The 19,313-nt window shown below is 27.3% G+C and overlaps 1 protein-coding gene across 2 annotated transcripts; it reads right to left on the bottom strand.

The window, feature by feature from the left end:
- Nucleotides 1-3,019: 3,019 nt before the first annotated feature.
- On the bottom strand, nucleotides 3,020-10,206 carry LOC107166128 (dnaJ homolog subfamily C member 1). 2 transcript variants are annotated; one of them, XM_015514672.2, is made up of 7 exons: nucleotides 9,772-10,206; nucleotides 7,381-7,526; nucleotides 6,284-6,604; nucleotides 6,111-6,214; nucleotides 5,923-6,051; nucleotides 4,006-4,534; nucleotides 3,020-3,878 (listed from the first exon to the last, which is right to left on the bottom strand). In XM_015514672.2, exons 1-7 carry the CDS (start codon nucleotides 9,776-9,778, stop codon nucleotides 3,771-3,773), a joined length of 1,344 nt encoding a protein of 447 aa, XP_015370158.1. In that variant the 5' UTR covers nucleotides 9,779-10,206; the 3' UTR covers nucleotides 3,020-3,770. The 2 variants fall into 2 exon arrangements, with proteins under 2 accessions (XP_015370158.1, XP_089076255.1); XM_089220129.1 differs by lacking the exon at nucleotides 9,772-10,206 and adding an exon at nucleotides 9,574-9,592.
- Nucleotides 10,207-19,313: the final 9,107 nt, after the last annotated feature.

The raw sequence follows: 19,313 nt of genomic DNA, 5'->3' as shown, positions 1-19,313 counted from the left end.
GGAAGTAACATGTTATATTTAACATATAATAAATACGATCATATTAAATATGAGTTAAAATTAAAAAAACTAGTTAGGTATTATTTTTAATAAAATATTATGACAATATGACAATTTATATGAGAATATAATATAATGGATATGAGGTACCATACTAATAACAAATTATAAGATAATAAATTATATATGACAATTACAACATAACACATTTTTAACCATATACCAATTAGAATTAACTGAGAGTCCTAAGTCTCTAAAAATGGGAAGGAAAACGTATATTATATAGTCTATAAATTATAATCAATATGATGACTAAATATAATATTGTGACAATTAGTCATAATTTTATAAATTATTTTTTAGGAATAATATTATATAACAATTTTTTTTTTTAATAACTCGGCTCGCCCAAACGATGTATTAGATAAATTAGGGGTGTGTGTACATTTCGCCCAAATGATGTATATAAATTCGCCCAAACGATATGTTATTTTGGGTTATTCGCCCAAATGAAAGCCGCCCCCCCAGGCAACCAATGGTCCTGCACCGTACTGGTCACCTTATTATTATTATTATTATTATTATTGTTATTGTTATACATTTATGGGAGTAACCGAATTGGTTTCCGTTAGAAAAAGATATTTCATTAAGTTGAGCCGAGTTGGTTCTTGTTTAAAAAATGTATTTTATTAGGTAGAGCCGAATTGGTTCCCATTTATGTTCAAGTCAAGCGGTTAAAATTTTAATCTTAAATAATTGGTACAAAATATAAAGTAGATAGTATATTATATATTAAATGTACCTACACTCAACATGCAGTATATACATAACTTTCATGAATTGAATATTTAAAGACAGTTTGCTTTACATTTTTGCTAATCAACAATTTTAATTTTTATATATTATCATTATTTTTATTTTGTACACCTAACCTAAGTGACTTCCACAATTTTAAATTTTATATAATATTATTTCCTTTTTTAAAAACATTTTAACGCACATTTTTAACCAAGACTACTTTCAAGCTGACAGTCCTAAGGCTGTAAAATTAAAAAGGAAAATGTGCGTAATTAAACGGGAACCAATTTTCATGTGAGTTTTAGGCTCGGGAACCAATTCGGTACTAGCCAAACTTAAACCATTAATAAAATAAAAATAATAAACCACAGATTATGATATTTTTTTTTACCATGGTATGTATCTACATTGTACGATTTACACAAGTACAATTACAATTATTACAATTTGTACCTAAATAAATATAAACATGAATGAAATTAAAAAAATATTTTGATATTATATTATAATATTGTACAAGGTATATCAAACAGATCTGACAAATGAAATAACTTTTGTGTTAATAGGTAAATGGTTTTTTTATACATAATTTCTAGTCGTTATAGCGCTAGTTTAACCTACCTGGCTAGTGGCTATCCACAGAAATTTTTTTTTTCTTTTTTAAATTTAGACAGCTATTCTTAAATGAGTTAAATCTAATTTTCAGACATATTTTTATGGTACATTTAAATAAAGTGGTTTATTTTTTTAAGTAAACTAATTTGAACGTAAGTATTAACTTTTTTTCACAATATTCAATTTATGAGGAACCCAATAAAATTTCTAAAATATAATCTCAATACAATTATTTGTTTAAGAAACTAAATATTTCGATTATTAAATCATGAATATAGATATGAAAACAACTATTAAATTACAATTTCGAGTAAATACATACTATTATTGATTATTTATAACTAGTAATAGGTCAACCAGTGGCGCAACTATATAGGGAGGTTTACTATTTACTATATTGTATAATACCACTGTTCTGCTAAACAGCTGGCATCTATGCTACTGTCTACCTTTGGTGTCTATATTATTACTCTGTGGATAATGGTGTCGACTGACTCAAGCTGCCGTCCTAATAATATGTTGCCTGTGTAAATTATTATTTATTACCAGTGTTCATTACGATTATTATATACTGTGATTGTGATGATACTTATTTTGTTGTTATCACAATAATACCAATCGGCAAACACAATTCCATAAAAAAATAATATGATGGCACATGTAGGAAAAGATTAAATGTTTCAATACCTACCTAGTACCTATTATTATTAAATTAGAGTTTTGAAACGTATTAACTAATATAAATATCAATATAAACTAACTAAAAATTAGTGAGAAAACAGAAAACTACTATTTTATCGTTTTTCAAAAAAAAAAAATAAATAAAATGATTTGGCAGTATCAGATACAGATGATGAACATGTGAATCCTGATGATCCACAGCCTATACCTCCAGTTGCACAAGAAACAGTGGGTATAAAATGATTGATAAATTATAAGTTTATAACACTAGTAAACTTATGCATAATACATACACAGTTTATAATAACAATATAATATACAGATTAGTACATTAGTTTATACAATTTGAAAAATTATGAAATTTAAGAAATTTAATGGACTATTTATTATCATTGAATTATAATAATAAGATAAGTATCTACCTAATTAAGAAATTGTAAACAATATTGAACACCAACAATCCGAATAAAACACTATAAATGATGAAAAGATTTTATAAATTTTCAAAATGATGAAAAAAAGGTATGCAATATTGTTAAAAAATAATATAAATAATCATTAAAACTAAAAAAATATAATACTAAAAATATTATATACTGATCATTTCATTTCATTCTATCATTTAAATTAAATTTTTAATCAACTATTTTAACAATTATTTTGAAAATAATTCGCTAGTGGTAAAAAAATTTTTATTCCTTATCACCCATTAAACCTATCTGACATGCATCCAATTATTCATCATAATTATACACATACAACATACATTTTACCGGTAAATATGAGGGATACTATTTATACAATTTTAATTATTTATTTTATCATTTATTATCATTGTTACTGTACAAATCATACTTCATCATTACTAATTATAAAAAATGTCATAATGTTTATATGAAATATGAAAAATTTACTTGCTATAAAATGTTTTTAATCTATTTTTACTATTTTAAATCATTATATTGTATAATTGTCATATATATATCAGAATTAAATAATAAATCTTAAGTTATATTAGTTATATTTAAACTAAAAAAACCCCGATCATGCAAACAGGTGTTCATGTGATCTACAGTCATTCAACTAATGATGTAAAAATACATTACAGTATTAAATCTAGTATTTAATGATTAGGGTATAAAAAGTCTGTAACTTGAATAACAAATCAAAAAAATTAAAATTAAATGTTATTTTTTACTAATATAATTGTATACTCATTAATAATGTAATAACATACAAGGAATTAACTTCAATAGGATAACATAAGAAAAATTAAAATAACAATAAACCAAATGAAATAGATGACAAAATACCTAAGTCATTATTGAAGACTTTTACAGAATCTTTAACAGTTTTAGCACATTATATACATGGTATATTAATTTTAAACAGGTAAATAACATAAATTTATTTAATGAATAAAATAGTTATAACATAATAGGGAATTATTATAAATTATATCTTAATTAGGTTCCATAGTTATTTGTAAGATTGACAAAAAGTCACTTGGAGCATTTAGGGTTAATATTAATTTAGTACATGGATTTTCATTTCAATTGGCTATTAACACATGCCGATGTTATGTCAGTTATAAAATGAGCTTAAATAATCACAACCGAATCAGACTTAAGAAGAAACAGGGGACATAAAAGCAAGGTATATAGAAAATTCATAATTTATAATTCATTAGTGTTGTTTTCAACATTTTCTAAACCATCCTCAGTTTGATCTTTTTTCTTTTTCACTTGCTCATTTAATTCTTTGTATCTTGCCATACATTCTTCCTATAGAACATATAACATACATTATAATTTTCAATTTAAAAAAAAATGTATTGTTTATTAATAGTTGAAGTATTACAGTTGAAAATTATTTTAAAATAATTCAATTATTTTAGGATTTTAAACTTACTTTAGTTTTATTTGGTACGCATTTAGAAATTTTTTCCCAACGATTTTCAGTGGATCCTTTAGGAAACTTAATAAGAGCATTTTCAAACGTTTTTTGTTGAATTTGAGTCCATGAGCTTTCGGTTGAATCAAGATTTTCTGTTGCTCTTGTTTTAACTTTCTTCGGTTCTTCGGTGATAACTGGCTCTATCGTCTCTCCTGGAGTTGGCACCTTATACCCATTTTGTTTCATTTTGTTGGCCATGTATGCAACTTCCAGAACAGGGCGTTGCATTGCTTTACCAACCTTTTGCCACCTATCTGACGTACCAGGAGGGAATTTATTTACCATTTGAGACAATTCATATAAATCTTCATCAGTCCACAAACCACCAGCAACTGCTGGAGTATCATTATTTTCAGTATTAACTTTGCCTCGCGTATCTCCATTAGTGTTTTTATAATCATTAATTTCTGGTATCTTATATGGCGTTTTACGACGTCTTATTCTTTCACGAATGACTGGTTCTGGTTTTTCAATTTCCATTTTACTAAAATTAATAAAGATTTTACTATTAACATTATTTCTTCAAAAACTAATTCTAAATATAAAATTATATGATTAACTTAAATTTTGATGCTAATTTTTTAACATATTTTACAAAAATTACGTCATTGTTATGAAGACCACAATTAAAATTAAATAACTATACTCTATTTCAGAAACATGAGAACATGCAGATGTTAATAAGATATCTATAATAATAATAACAATCGTAAATGTGTCAATCGATGTGAATAGCAGCTGATTACATTTATCATGTACACTAATTAGTAATTACACCTCTGTTACAAGAGCAGATCGGAATGTTCTTGAACTGAGTATACCTGCATTTTGAAACCATTTTTATTTACCAAATAGGTATTCAGTATTACAGAAAACTGTAGTAGTAGTTATAAATTAATAATTATCACCAATAAGTTCTATGACAAAATACATTAATAATATAAACAATCACAATACCTTGAATTTATATATTACAACATTAAAAATAGTAAGAGCACCTGTGAATAACTTTTGAGTAATAAAAAGTTTATATTGAAATATGTAGAACCAATTTATTCAAATAAAATTGAATTGTACAACAGTTATCATTAGTACAGCAAGTGATTTAATCTTGACCTATTTGTCTGCCTCCTACCACTAGGCATGACTCTGATTGCAGTATTCGATTGAGAGGACACCACACTCGCATTTGTTGTCTCAGTCCTACAAACACGTAACGTAACAAATTTACGCTCAGCAATTCATGTCTTATTCCGTTAACTAAAAAATTAGAGTAAATAAACCTATTAGGAAACTTAATAGTAAGAACATTATCTGTGATTTGTAGGAAAACTTTTACAATAATTCTATTTATATGTAAATTATGAGCATTTTTATTTTGCAATTTACGCATAAATTACTTAAAAACGGAGTTATCGTAAAAAAATTTTCCAACAAAACACAGATAATATTCTTATCATCAAGTTTCATAATAGGTCTATTCACACTAATTTTTAAGCCAACAAAATAAGACGTGAACTGCTGAGCGTACATTTGCTATGTTACGTGTTGTATGACTGGGACAAATGCGGGTGTGGCGTCTTTTCAACATATTATACTCTTTTCTATAAGAGAGCGCAACTCACATATCCAAATAAACACACTCCACTATCTCAGGTCCTAAATTCTCTACCAGGTGATACCTTTATATGAATACTACTAGTAGAAGTGAAGAGGCATCAACAGATGATGTTTGCACTAGTAAAGTAAAAGAAATACACAGCAGTTAGAGATGAGTTTTGCTAACCGCCGAGATGGGCTCTCGCCACTTTCTTGCTGAACAAAGTATAGTAGAGTATTTAAATATTATAGAGAAATTAAATAGATAATTACTTTTGGTTATTTTTTCTCTCTTTGAACTTTGTGATCAAAAATGATATAGCTGAAGTTGTAAGTGAAGGTGATTTTAAGATGAATACCCATAACCAGTAAGGTAATTGACATGGAAGTGTATTTTTCAAACTGAAAAAAAAGTACATGTAAGTGTTGAAAATATTTTTTAAAAAAACAAACAAACAAACCTGGGTTTAGGTATGTTAACATCAAATTCCGGCGGTAATGTTGAATCACCTCGATATTTCTTTTGTTTTCGAATTTTTTTTATTTTTGAACTTAATAACTCTTCCTAGTAAATATTAAAATATAAAATAATTAGTTAACTGATAATAATGAATATTAAATTATTATTACATACCACAGTGAATTTATTTTCTATATACGATCCCCATGCCACAAGATATTGTCCAACACTTATTATGGAAAATAGAATAACAATCATTTCTAGGAATCCCATCCTTCTAACTCTTCTATAATAATAAACAGCATGATGCCAATCCGGTAACCCTTCACTTAAAACTTTGTCATAATGACCACGTTTTACAGGATCCCGTAAAACATCATGGATCGAAGCTAATTCTCTGAATCTGGCTTCAGCATCTGGAGAGTTATTCTTATCGGGATGTAATATAAGTGACATCCTTCTAAATGCATGTCTTATTACTGATGAATTAGCATCCTAAAAAAATTTTATGACAATAAATTATACAAATCCATTCAAATATATAAATAAAATATAAATAAACATTTTAGTCTTACTACCTTATTTTACAATAAGTTTCAAAAGTTTATTAAAGATACTAATAATAATATATACTTTTAATTTAAAAAGGATTCACATATTTTAAATTTATATTTTATTTCTCATGAATCATTAGTTGTATTTCATATTACAGTTATAAATGTTATAATAGTAAATGAAAGAAAAAAAGTAATAAATTTGAAAAACAATATTAAAATATTTCATATTTTAAGTATTATTTAAAATTGTATAATACAGCATGATAGTTAATAAAAAATAAAGAAGTAATTAAAACTGTTAGGTCATTAAATAACTTAAGACAATAGATATGGATCTATTCCTAGCCTTGACACTAGCCATATTCCCTCGCCACTAAACTAATTTTGAAATTATATTTTAAGTATGTTAGTTGACAATATAGTTGACTTTTAGTTATATTATAGGTAAGTATATCATTTAAAGTGGTAACTATGTTTTAATTATTAAATTATGAAATATCCTAGATACTATTAATAGTAAAAAATTTAATGTAAGTTTTGCCAATAATATATACCTATAAAATATCATAGTATAGCAGATGTTTAATCAAGTTACAAACAAGAAACCTTATTTTAAATTATAAATAGACTAAAACGGGGACTAAAATGTGTTAAGATATTCCATAGTTAATGTAATTGTATACACTGTAGTTATGTATATTATGCAATACTCACTTCAGGTACTTCTAAAAACTGATAAAAATTTATATTATTCATTTCTTCAACCAAATCAAACACTTCCATTTGATCAGTATCCCATGCTTGAATTGATAAAATGTTGATTGCCAACACGGGTACAAATAAAGCCAACATTTTTGAACCTGGAAATAAATAAGTACTAAATAAACATCTAATAGTACACAAAGAATAATATAAGTATTGTGTAATACTCACAAATAAATAAAAACCAAATTAATAATAAATTAAATATCTATGGAACATGGGTTGTATATAGTTCAAAGTATAATTAAAATTATATTATACCTGCAAACTCTTAAAACAAGTAAAATTATAATTGTTTGGTTTTCTTAATTTATATAAGTATAAAATAATAACAACAATCATTATAATTATTTATATAATAACTACCTAACTATAAAGTTTTAAGATATTTTTTGCACAGTAATTTGTTATGTTTATGTTCCACCTATGAAAAATATTATTTGGTTAGTTTCCATCCAGTAGTAAAACATTTTCCACATTACCGCCAGGTAGTAGAACATTTTAAAATAACATATGGAGGAATTCAAAACAACTTTTTCATGATAAAAAGAACTACTTTCATTCTGACATATTGAATAGTGTTGTGATAAATCTAATAATGCTATATGGATTTTAAAAATAAGTTTTGATTCCTCATTTTATCCTATTTAAATCTTACAAAAACTTTTAAACAAATTTACTTATCAAAATTGTATCACACATATTTAAAATTATTGTGTAACTTCAGATAAATTAACCATAAATGTTATTCATAACATTCTAAGTAAGTATAAATAGTAACAGTAAATAAACACATTATGTTGTTTAAATCTATTTTCAATATTTTAATTTAAAAACAAAAAATATATTTTAAATGACATACATAAGAAGGCGGGTTAATTTAATTAGTATAAGATATTTACCTCTTAACCGAGCTCCTTATGTTATTGTAATAAAAAAATAAAAAGTCTAAAGTCTAAGTCCTGTAATAATATATTATGGCTGGGCAGGTGCGTACTTAACCAAAGACACATAAGGCTTTTATCCCCTCCCCCCATTCACATATTTTATAATTTGTTATTACTGAAAGTATTAACCTCTCTTACCAATTAAATGTTATGAATTATGATTCTTTTAAACACATGTACTTTGGTTGGTTATAAGTTATGACATAATGTTAAGATAGAAATATGATATAACTTACTCCCCCTCCCATGAGACATTTCCTCGCACATTTTTAAATACACCCCTATGAGAGGGAGTTATCCAAGCATATGTTTTATTGTTTGATATCCCTAAAAACTCTGCAAAAAACTGACAGGTGGCAATTGACCTAGATTTGGGAGACACAAAAATAACAAAACTTCCAAATTATTGATGCGTTCTTTGTAATATTTATTTGGTACTATATTCTAGTGTAGGTTACCTAACAATCTTCTAATAAAATAAACATTGAAATAACATAAACCTAACAAAATTATGAATATTTTGTTTCATATTACCTACTGTAAAATAACTACTTTTTGAAGAAACCTATGTGTAGGTAATTATTTATTCCGTTATTTTCACACTTAATCAATATTTGCAAACATTTACAAACTCTGTGATGAATTATAAAACCCTATATTCTTAAATTCAAGAAATTTACACTCAAATTCATATAGTAAAACAAATTTAATTTAACTATAGGTACATACAGAATGTAAAAGATGGTATCTAGATTTCTTGTATAATATATAGTCTGTCTCACGAAAGAACGGAACCATTTCGCGCATATAGAATTAGCTACACCGTTTACTCCTCACCACGACTGCCGGCGATGACCGTCGTCATTGTTGCAGTGCTGCGGTGCGGTGTGGGGATGCGCAAGAATGACCGATTTTGGTAGAGACACGGTGCTGTTTTTTCATGAGACAGAGTATAGTTCTCAATTAAAAAACCTACCTATGAGTACCTACATAGTACTATTTGAGTAGGTATATTTAGTATGGAAGTGTACAAAAAAAAAAAAATGAATTTACTGAAAACTGGATAACGTTTTAATTCGAAAAAATGCGCGTTTGACAATCGATGAAACCAAGAACTCAAAACTAGACCAAAAGAAATAAATATAAACGACAAAACAATGTCACCATATTGAAACAATACTGGGTGGACATGACGTACCTATTGGCTATAATATAATGTGTTCCAGATTTTTGAGCGCACAAAATAAATTTTGTAAAAATCGGATACAAGCAAACTACACACATTTACCAAATATCATAATATTCGAAATCGGTACAACGATACTATTATATAATGGTGTTGTGAAAATAATGACAATACATTTGTAATAATAATAATAATAATAATAATAATTACCGATCATATTTGCGGCGGCAGCACTGGTTTCCTTGTGAGTAGGTATGTAGGTTACCAGTAAGGGTGTTCTTGGCGATAAACCGGCGGCCTGTTCGTTGACGGCGTCAAAAGACTGTAAACTTTACAGTGTAAAGTAACTATCAATCGACGTGCTGCGGGTACAGTCGACGACCAGACGAGAAACAAATCCGCGACCGACCGTCCGCGTGTGCGGGAGGGTTACCCAGACGAAACGTGGCAGCCGACGAATCGGTTACTGCTGCTGCTGACGGCTGCGGCGGCAAGCTGTGTGTCGGCGCCGCACGGACAAGACGACTGTGCCGCTGTCGCTGGATCGACGGTAGTTAGGGGCTCGTGTTAGGCGGTTAAATGTGTGGACAAGTCGCGCGACCGGAGTAGGACTCGCCGACAGCCCGACAAGTGATAACGACTCGAACGGTGATAACGACACGCGCACACACACACGTAAATGAGCACGGAGGACCACGCAAGCAAAACGACGTTAGCAAGGCGCGCAGGGGGAGGGGATCTTATCAATCACTACTAACTGCCGCCGATGCCGAGCAGTCGTGCGTCTGTTCGTGACGCGACGGCGCTCGGAAGTAGGAAATCACCCACCAGATGCTGCTGCTGGCTGTTCGCCGTCGCGAGCCGCGTCGTCCACCCACGACCCGGAAACCGCCACCCCGTCTGTTGGCGGTGCGGTGCAGGCGTTACGGCCCACGCGCGTTCTCGACGACTATCGATAAGGATAACAAAGTAGTCAGCGACGACGTGGGTACACGTAGCCAAAGTATTAAACGCTTTAACGGTTTTCCGTCAAAACTTCAAAACCCTACGGCCTGTACCGGGTTAAGATGTATATTGTGTTGGCCATGATATAATTTAATCTTCCTATAATTTAGGTCGTCTGTTTTGGGACATCACTCGACACTCCGTCGCATATAATGCATGTAACTATGTACTTGTATCAGATAAACCACAGTTATTGGTCACGATCTAGTTGAGGTGAGGGCGTGAGGCACACCCGGAACTATTTAGGTTTCTTTCCGCCCTTTCATTTTTTGTTCATCTCGTCTGAAGTTATTCTTTATTTTTACTCAAATATCGCATACAATGGATATACGTGAAATATGGCTGTAGTAAAAAAACAATATTCTTAAGATAAAGGTGCCATTTATCTATTCAAAATCCAGTAGTACACCTATAACGGCTATAACTACGACATAGTATTACAGAAAAAAATGTAATCAGGGGGAGGGGAAGGAAACGAAACTGTTCTCCCCTGACCCCCTCCCACTCAAAGTATGTACGCAACTGCAGGTATTATGGTACCATTATATTACTATGTGTACACAATAGCACCGTTACGATATTTCAATATAGCGCGTCTGGCCGGCACAATGTTTCGCGTAATAATTATAACTAGTCACGCATTTCGCAATCCAAAAACGATTTAGCCACATAGGTACAATTCAAAAAAAATGTGTTTTCTCAAGGTCGTCATCACTATTACACGACATGATAATCGTTTATGTGACGAACCAAAGAATGACAACACTAATAAAACATTACAAAGGTATTAGCATTGTTTATGAATACTATAGTAATACTATAGTATTTAAAATACTGTATTTTAGTATCAATAGTATCTATATAGTCAATGGTATTAATGATGAAGTTGTTGGTAGATTATTTTGGTGATGCGTTTTATAGCCATATGGGTATAAAATCTAGGTTTAGGAATGGCTTACATAATATAATATAATGTATATCTAGTACTATAGCTTTGCTAAACTGCTGACGTGCTATTTTACTGCTGTGTAATATTAATATATTATATCAGTGGTTAAAATATGTACCTATTCTCAGGGCCGTATTTAGGGGGGAGCTACAGGGTACTGTTGCCCCGGGCGGCTAAGTAGAAGAGGGCGGCTAATTTTTTTATAATTTAAATTTGTATTTTGTATAATGATTAATGAGGCGTATTTTTTTTGTTGCCCCTTCGTGTCAAATTCCTAAATACGGCCCTGCCTATTCCATAAACCTTAAATTCTATAGGAGTCTGGTGAGTAGTTTTAAGATTTTCAATTATTTTAAACTAAATTATTTGTTTTGTATTTTTTTGATTTCAGTGTTACAACTGATTTATTGTAAATTGATATGTTGTAGATTTCAAAAATGACTACTTTTAGATTTTAACATTTCTTTAAAGATAGGTCATAGAAGCAAAATTCAGAGCCACTAAAAAGACTTAGCCCTACAAAATATATTATTTTAGATACGTGGAATCGAATCCCACGCCATTCACATTGACGTTAAAATATTAGTCCCCCCTGAAATAGTGAAATTTTAATGAATTTGTACCTTTATTGAAGTAAGTTATTAATAGGTTAATGTCTCTTAATTAGTGACTTGTACCTTCTGTCATATTTAAATGGGACACTTGTTATAAATGGCAATATTAGAACAATTTAATCACGGAAATATGGGTACAACATTTTAATATAGGTAAATTAAAAATTATTAATTTTGTAAAAATAATCGAAATTATTGATTGAATTGTTTTCGATAATAAGTTTAAACTTGTCATTCATTTAGTTCACTTATTATTTAGATAGTTATATTACGATAAAATATTCATTGTATATGTATATCATGAGTTTATGTAACTCTTGTTTCAAGAGTTATAAGACACGTTCAATAAAAAACCTATATTTCATGCTAAAACACAAAAATTTAAGTAACGAAAAAACATGTTTTAACCACCTAATACCTATAACCTATGATAATATTGACTTTTTGGCTTTTGCTGAATGAAAAAGACAACTTGTATTAAAATAATAAGAGTTAAATAGTGTAATATATGTGTTATGTCACAACACGTTGATACGAAATTAACGTAGGTACCTATCAACTTGAATTGAAAAAACTATCGAAATATTAAGAGCACGGCTAAATTATTGGAGTGAAAGTCTGACGATATATTATATTATATTTACATATCGGTATTGGTAATGGTTATATACACTGCACTGATCGCTACCCAACGGCAATAGAATAGAATATTAGATATGTATACAAACATACAGTAGGTATACACTATACACCGTGCAATTTTTAGCGGAAGCAATAATAAAATAATATTATTACAAATGTTAATTTATAATAGGTTTCTTTGTTCGGACTTATAAATCTAATGACTTATACATTACATATAGAGTATATGAGTATATAATCTGAATAATATGCAAAGGTTTCAAATCGGCTAGGTACCTACTTGTTGAATAATAATATTTTAGTTATATTACTGAGGAGTAAGGACATAGTTAAGTCTTAAGTAATTAGATAAGTCAAAGGTCAAGGACTACTTCGTACTTGATCCATATTGTATACCTATATACCTATAATTTATCATTTATACTAAACATAATAGGTAATAAATAATAATATAAAAGTTATATAATATTGTTCAAATGGCAAATATAATTTCCGTAACTACATTTATACATACAATTTAAATAATTTATACGACTATATACGGTTCAATTTTAATATTTCATAAAAAAGCATAGATATAGTCGACATTTTTGAGACATTATTCTAAGATAAACATAAAATAATACCGTAATACAATTAATACTCAAAATCAAATTGTCTAACAAAAACATATTATAAAATAGTGATTGTATATAATGCTTGCACTGCCTAATAATGTACCTAAATTATAATTTAATAAATTAATACTATAATATTATAATCTGTCAATAGTGTCAATTATACTTACTATCCACACAGAGATAAAGTGTTATTAGTATAAAAGATAAGGATATTGTTATGGAATCTTGGATTACATGTCTACATTTTAGATGCATACCTACTAAACGATTTTTTTTATAAATTTCTAATTCAAATAATTTTAAAAAATTTCGTGATTTTTATACGAATCAAAATTCTAATTTAAGACACTTATAAAAAATTATTTTTGGTATTAATAACTATTAACCAAAACTTCCGAAGAACCTTATTGTATTAAATATTCAAGTACCTATTTGACTGAACGAAAATATTTTTGGTATCGACAATAATTTAAAAAATTAAATATAAATATAAATTTGTATAGGTATGTACCTTAAGGTTCTTCTGGTTCTATATTTCACGTGTTCCTGACCCCTGCCGTAAACCTTAATAGGCACCTATCAAATTGTCATTGTAGGTATTATTTTAAGGCCATATTAACTATAGGCTACCTACTAAATAGTAAAAACTTTAGATAATAATTAATAAGTTTTTCGTGCAACTACCCCTACTGCACTATCTACACGGACCAATATCTTGGACATTTCTCTGGATATGATCCAATGATCCAAATCTAAAAAATATAGCAAGCGTACTCATTTAAATAAAGCTGTATAAGTAATCAGTGTTATTCAAATATCCAATAAGTAATAAAATGCTTTAGAAATACGACAAAACTTTCTATTTGAGCTACATAGATTGGCAGGTTATCTATTAAAATAATAAATAATAAATACATAATAATCATAATATTATTTATTAAAATTATTTACACATATTTATAAAAAGTTTAAAAGCAACATACACGCATGCACGAAATTACGGAACTCTCAAGAACACAAGTGCTTTATATTCATTTTTTTGTAATTTTCGGTAAACATATAAAAATTAGTTTTGTGGTATGATATTTCTACTTCAATAGTGCCTACAAACTATTTATGACTTATGTCACATTTAAGAAAATATTGTTATAATCTCAAATCTATATAATATAGGTAGTGTATATAATTATAAATAGAAATATCAGTGGACATAATCTCAGTCAGTCCTTAATAAATGTCAACTGTAATTTCATATTTCTGAGAATTGCAGTGAAACTTCCATATTTTAACGAACTTTTTTTTAACTAAATGTTTAGAACTAAATATGCACTAATTAATTCTCTATAATACAATTTTTTTTTTCCATAAAACGTAATATAGAAGTTTCATTATACATATTATTAAACATAACTAGATTTACATAAATTGTTATAGTTTATAATTATGGCTAGTTTAATGCAATAGAATCCCAGATTTATTTTTTTTAAATACGGGACATTTTTTTAAAATTATATCTATTACCTATATACTTCAATACTTGTAATTTGCATTTGCATTGGTGTTAATTTGGGGAGGAGGAGCGGGGACTTATGTTAGCAATTAACATATTTTACATATTATATTTGAGCAGTTTGGCCTAAAAGTAACATTTAATTTTACTCAGTAATATACTCTAAAATAAAGTTAAACACAATATTAAACAGTACAAACAAATATAAATTATAATTAAAAACAAATTTTATGGTGACTTTCCTATAATAAAATTTTAACAAAAAATTGACCTTAAACAAAAATTATTATTATCAATTATTAATTTATAACAAAATATATCAAGGTGATTTTCTTACGATCAAAAATAATATGATAAAAAATAAATAAAAAATTAAATAACGATTTACATAAAAATTTTAATAATGTAGGAACATTAAGTTTTACTTATTTGTATACATTATTAATTTATAACATAATATATATTAGGTGACTTTCCTCTAATAAAATTATAATAAAAAAAATGGCTGCATCCGAGTTGGTCCCGGATTTTTATAGGTACTACACTAGTTCGGTCCTGAATTATTTTTGCTACAACATTAGTTCTTGAATATTTTTTGGTAAACACTACACTATATCAACATTTTCCTTCCCATTTTAACAGACTTAGGACTGTCTATAATCTATTTAGACCATAGGTATGGTTAAAAATGTTTTTTACAGTTTTTTTTTTGTTTTGTTTCTTTTCCATTAAAATATAAGTTATTAGAATTTTATAAAAAATCAACTTCACACACTTTTGTGTTGGTAAAAATATTAAAAATGTTAAAAACCAAGTATAAAGATACATATTATATAATAAAAAATATAGTCATATAGGTGTAAGTGAAAAAATATTAAAAATGTTAAAATAATTATATAATATAAATACAAATAAAATAATATTTTTTGAAAAATCACATGTTTGTTGGTAAAAATTTATACGACATTAATTTTACAAAATCAAATCAATTGATTATTCCTGCAATTTTTTATTATATATTATATTATATATTTTAATATTTAAAAACAAACTGTAAAAACATTTTTAACCATACCTGTAATCTAAATAGATCATAGACAGTCTGTTAAAACAGGAATGAAAATGTTAGTATAGTGTAGTACTTACCAATAAATATTCAGGTACTAGTGGAATACCTAAAATAATTCGGGACCCAACTAGTATAGTAACTTTAAAAATCTGGGACCCTACTTGTATAGTACCTGCGATTAGTCTCTAGTACTCGGTACCCAACTCGGATGCGCCGAAACAAATATACCAATACCAACAAATAAATCATAAGAAAATTTTAATTTTTTTTCAGATTTTTTTATAATCCAATATTTATTTAGTATCATTTGAAATAGATAGTATAGCTTATCAATAATTTAAAATTTAAAAAGCCAAATGATATAAAAAAATTTCATTTTTAAAATAAGGTACATACGAAATTGATTATTCAAAATAGGGGACAAAAGTGTTATTTTTAAACTTTGGTCGAGACACCGGGAAACCGGGACACTTCCTTTAAATACGGGACAATCCCGTAAAATACTAGACGTATGGGATCCCTAGACAAAATGTAACAAATATGATTAAAAGTTTGTAAAAATATCGAAAAAATTATGTATTAAAGTATGAACAATTTAAATCAACAAATGCTAAAATTAAAAAATTTCTAAAAAGTCAAAAAAAGATTCTTAATTGAGTTTTTTCGTACACATATTAATTCAAACTGTGTATTAAGAAAGTTATGGTTTATAATAATTTAAAAAGAACGGATTTTCCTACAAATTCCCAGCCCTATTAAATATTGATTTAAATTTTGAATTTATTTTATTTACAGAGACATAAAATACAACGGATATAAAGAAGTGTATCAATAATTAAGGAGTATGAGGGGGCAAAGTCTGTTACGACTTTGGTTCCTTTGAATTGTTTTAAGTGCTTAACCTCCCCTAATATTTTTGAGTGGTTTGCGCCTATGCTCTCAACTAAAATTATTCTTACCTGAACGAATGTCCATTGCATTGGATGCATATGTATAATATCCACATCATATAATTACTAAAGTAATATAGTTTGAACAATATTTGATATTGATTCATTATATCATTTTTCAATAAGATGCGCTTCAATCAACATAATAATATCATATAATATAATATATAATATTAGTTTGTCAAAAACTGATTATGTGTAAAAATTCCTGTTTTTTTGTTACTTTTTAGGATTTTTCTTGACGCTTTTGAAACTAGTGAAATGTATTACTTTTGATCCCCAAAAGTACCAACTAGATGAATTATTCCTTTTCAAATAGGGTCTGAAGTCAAAAATCAAAACATTTTTCTACTCCAAAACGTGATGACAAACACAAAAAAAACATACATCATTGTAAAATCAATACATTCCTCAACTCGTTCAAAACCTAAAAAATTTTATACATAGTAGAAACCTGCCTAATTGGTTAATTAGAACCTGCCTAATTAATAACACTATGTTATTTATGTTCTTTTTATTTTTTTTTTTTAATGAAATTATTTCCATTAAATATTAGCTAGGTTTATTTTATAGTTTTGTAAAATAATTTTCAAGGATTATTATTCTTAGTACTTAGATATATAGGTAGGTACTAGGTAGGTACATTGAAAAGTTGCCAACTTGTTCAAATTACTATTTAAATACATCATCATAATTTTCAAACAAAAAAACCATCTGCTTAATAATTTACAGTAAAAAAGATGTGGGTATCTCATTGAAAAAATAACTGTTTATACTTTCAATAGACTACTAAGATACCTAAAATGAAAATGAATAAATATATGTATCTCTCTAATGTAAAGTTTGGTACATATTAAAAACAAAAAATAGTTATAAATAAAAAAAAATTTATTTTTTAATATTCTGAACATCAGCTGTTTTTCCACTATAGTGGATTACCACATAAGTACCTACATTTTTTGTACTTTTATGAATTATTGTTAATTTTAGGTAACTAATGTTGATTATGTATTTATGTATCCATTAATTTTATCATTTTTAATTATTGAATATTCATTTTTGGGTTATTAAATAGGCAATTGATGCTTTTTTTTTAATCCTACCAATTATTTTGTTCTTTATACATATTATTTTAATGAACATCAATTAATAAGTATATCGGTGGAGGAAATTTATAAATACACCTTAGGCAACTCATCTCTTTAATACTGAGTGTCATAACCAAAAAAATGTTTATTATCATAGTATTTTTTCAATATAAAAATGTAGTAAGAGACTTTCAACTATTTATGATGCATATAATCATATAATACTTTAGAAACTTTCAATGAGTAAAATTGTGTTAAATTATTTTTAAATTTATATTTATATTTATATTAATAAACAAATGGGTATTGCTTTCACTGGATGGCTTCTTCCCTCACGTTTTCATGTTAAAAAAATAAATATTATACCTCACATTCTAAATGTGCTCAAAGGTAGGTACAGATTGTATATTACTTGTTAAAAAAAAAAAAAATTATATTTTTAAAATATTTTAATTTTTAACGGCCTAATTTTGGAAATTCTTTATCCCAAAACTTTCAACAAGTACCAGCATTTACAGACATGCCATCAGGAAAAAAAAATGACATATTATCTTAAATCAGTCTTGCTAAGATTTAAGAATACCTTTCAAATGTATTCAGTACATATACTTAAATACTTGTTGTAATTTGTATTTGAATATAAAGTACTTGAATATAAATATAATTATATAAATACATTTTAAAAGTATTAAAAATACTTTATAAGTACTTTTAGTATACTAAAATGCTTTTACATATTATGTTATCACTATAATATGATGTATATTGTACTTAACAAAATTGTTAATAAATACTTTATTAACTGGTTCAAGAATTTCAGATGTCATATACTCGCATAGGTACCTACCTCTTATATTGTCAAGTTAAACTTAAGCAATGTTGATATGAATCTTAAATCATCTACGTATTTAATGAAATTCTTTGAAGCATTATAAAATACCTATTATTTTTAAGACCAAATTTCAAAATTATAATATACAAAACAAAAATATTGTTAGGTAGTTGAAATTTGGCAGTAAAAAATAAAAATTATTATTATTCTGGAATTAATAACAAAAAAAAGTATTTAAAATACATTTATCAAAAAGTATTTTAATGCTCTTAGTCAGCATTATAAGCACAAAATATGTTTACTGAATTTGAAAATGGAGAATACTTAATGTGAATGTTACAATAACCATTTTGTATTATTATATATGTATGTATGTAGACTATGTATATCCAAAAATAAGCACATTCACCTAATTGGTAGGTACCTACTCACAATGGTATTTTAATATAATATGGATAAATAATTAAAACAAA

Source organism: Diuraphis noxia, unplaced genomic scaffold, assembly GCF_037042655.1.
Source record: "Diuraphis noxia isolate RWA-SAM2 unplaced genomic scaffold, SU_Dnox_SAM2 contig0001, whole genome shotgun sequence".
Taxonomy (NCBI): Eukaryota; Metazoa; Arthropoda; class Insecta; order Hemiptera; family Aphididae; genus Diuraphis; species Diuraphis noxia.
The sequence above is the reverse complement of the archived record's forward strand: the minus strand, read 5'-3'. Positions and strand labels throughout refer to the sequence as shown.

Excerpts from the sequence above, each read along its gene's own strand:
- LOC107166128 (XM_015514672.2), bottom strand. Across the intron at positions 4,535-5,922 it reads GAGAGAAAAAATAACCAAAA|TAAAATGGAAATTGAAAAAC; the intron begins GTAATTATCTAT and ends TATTAATTTTAG. Across the intron at positions 3,879-4,005 it reads GCGTACCAAATAAAACTAAA|GAAGAATGTATGGCAAGATA; the intron begins GTAAGTTTAAAA and ends TATGTTCTATAG.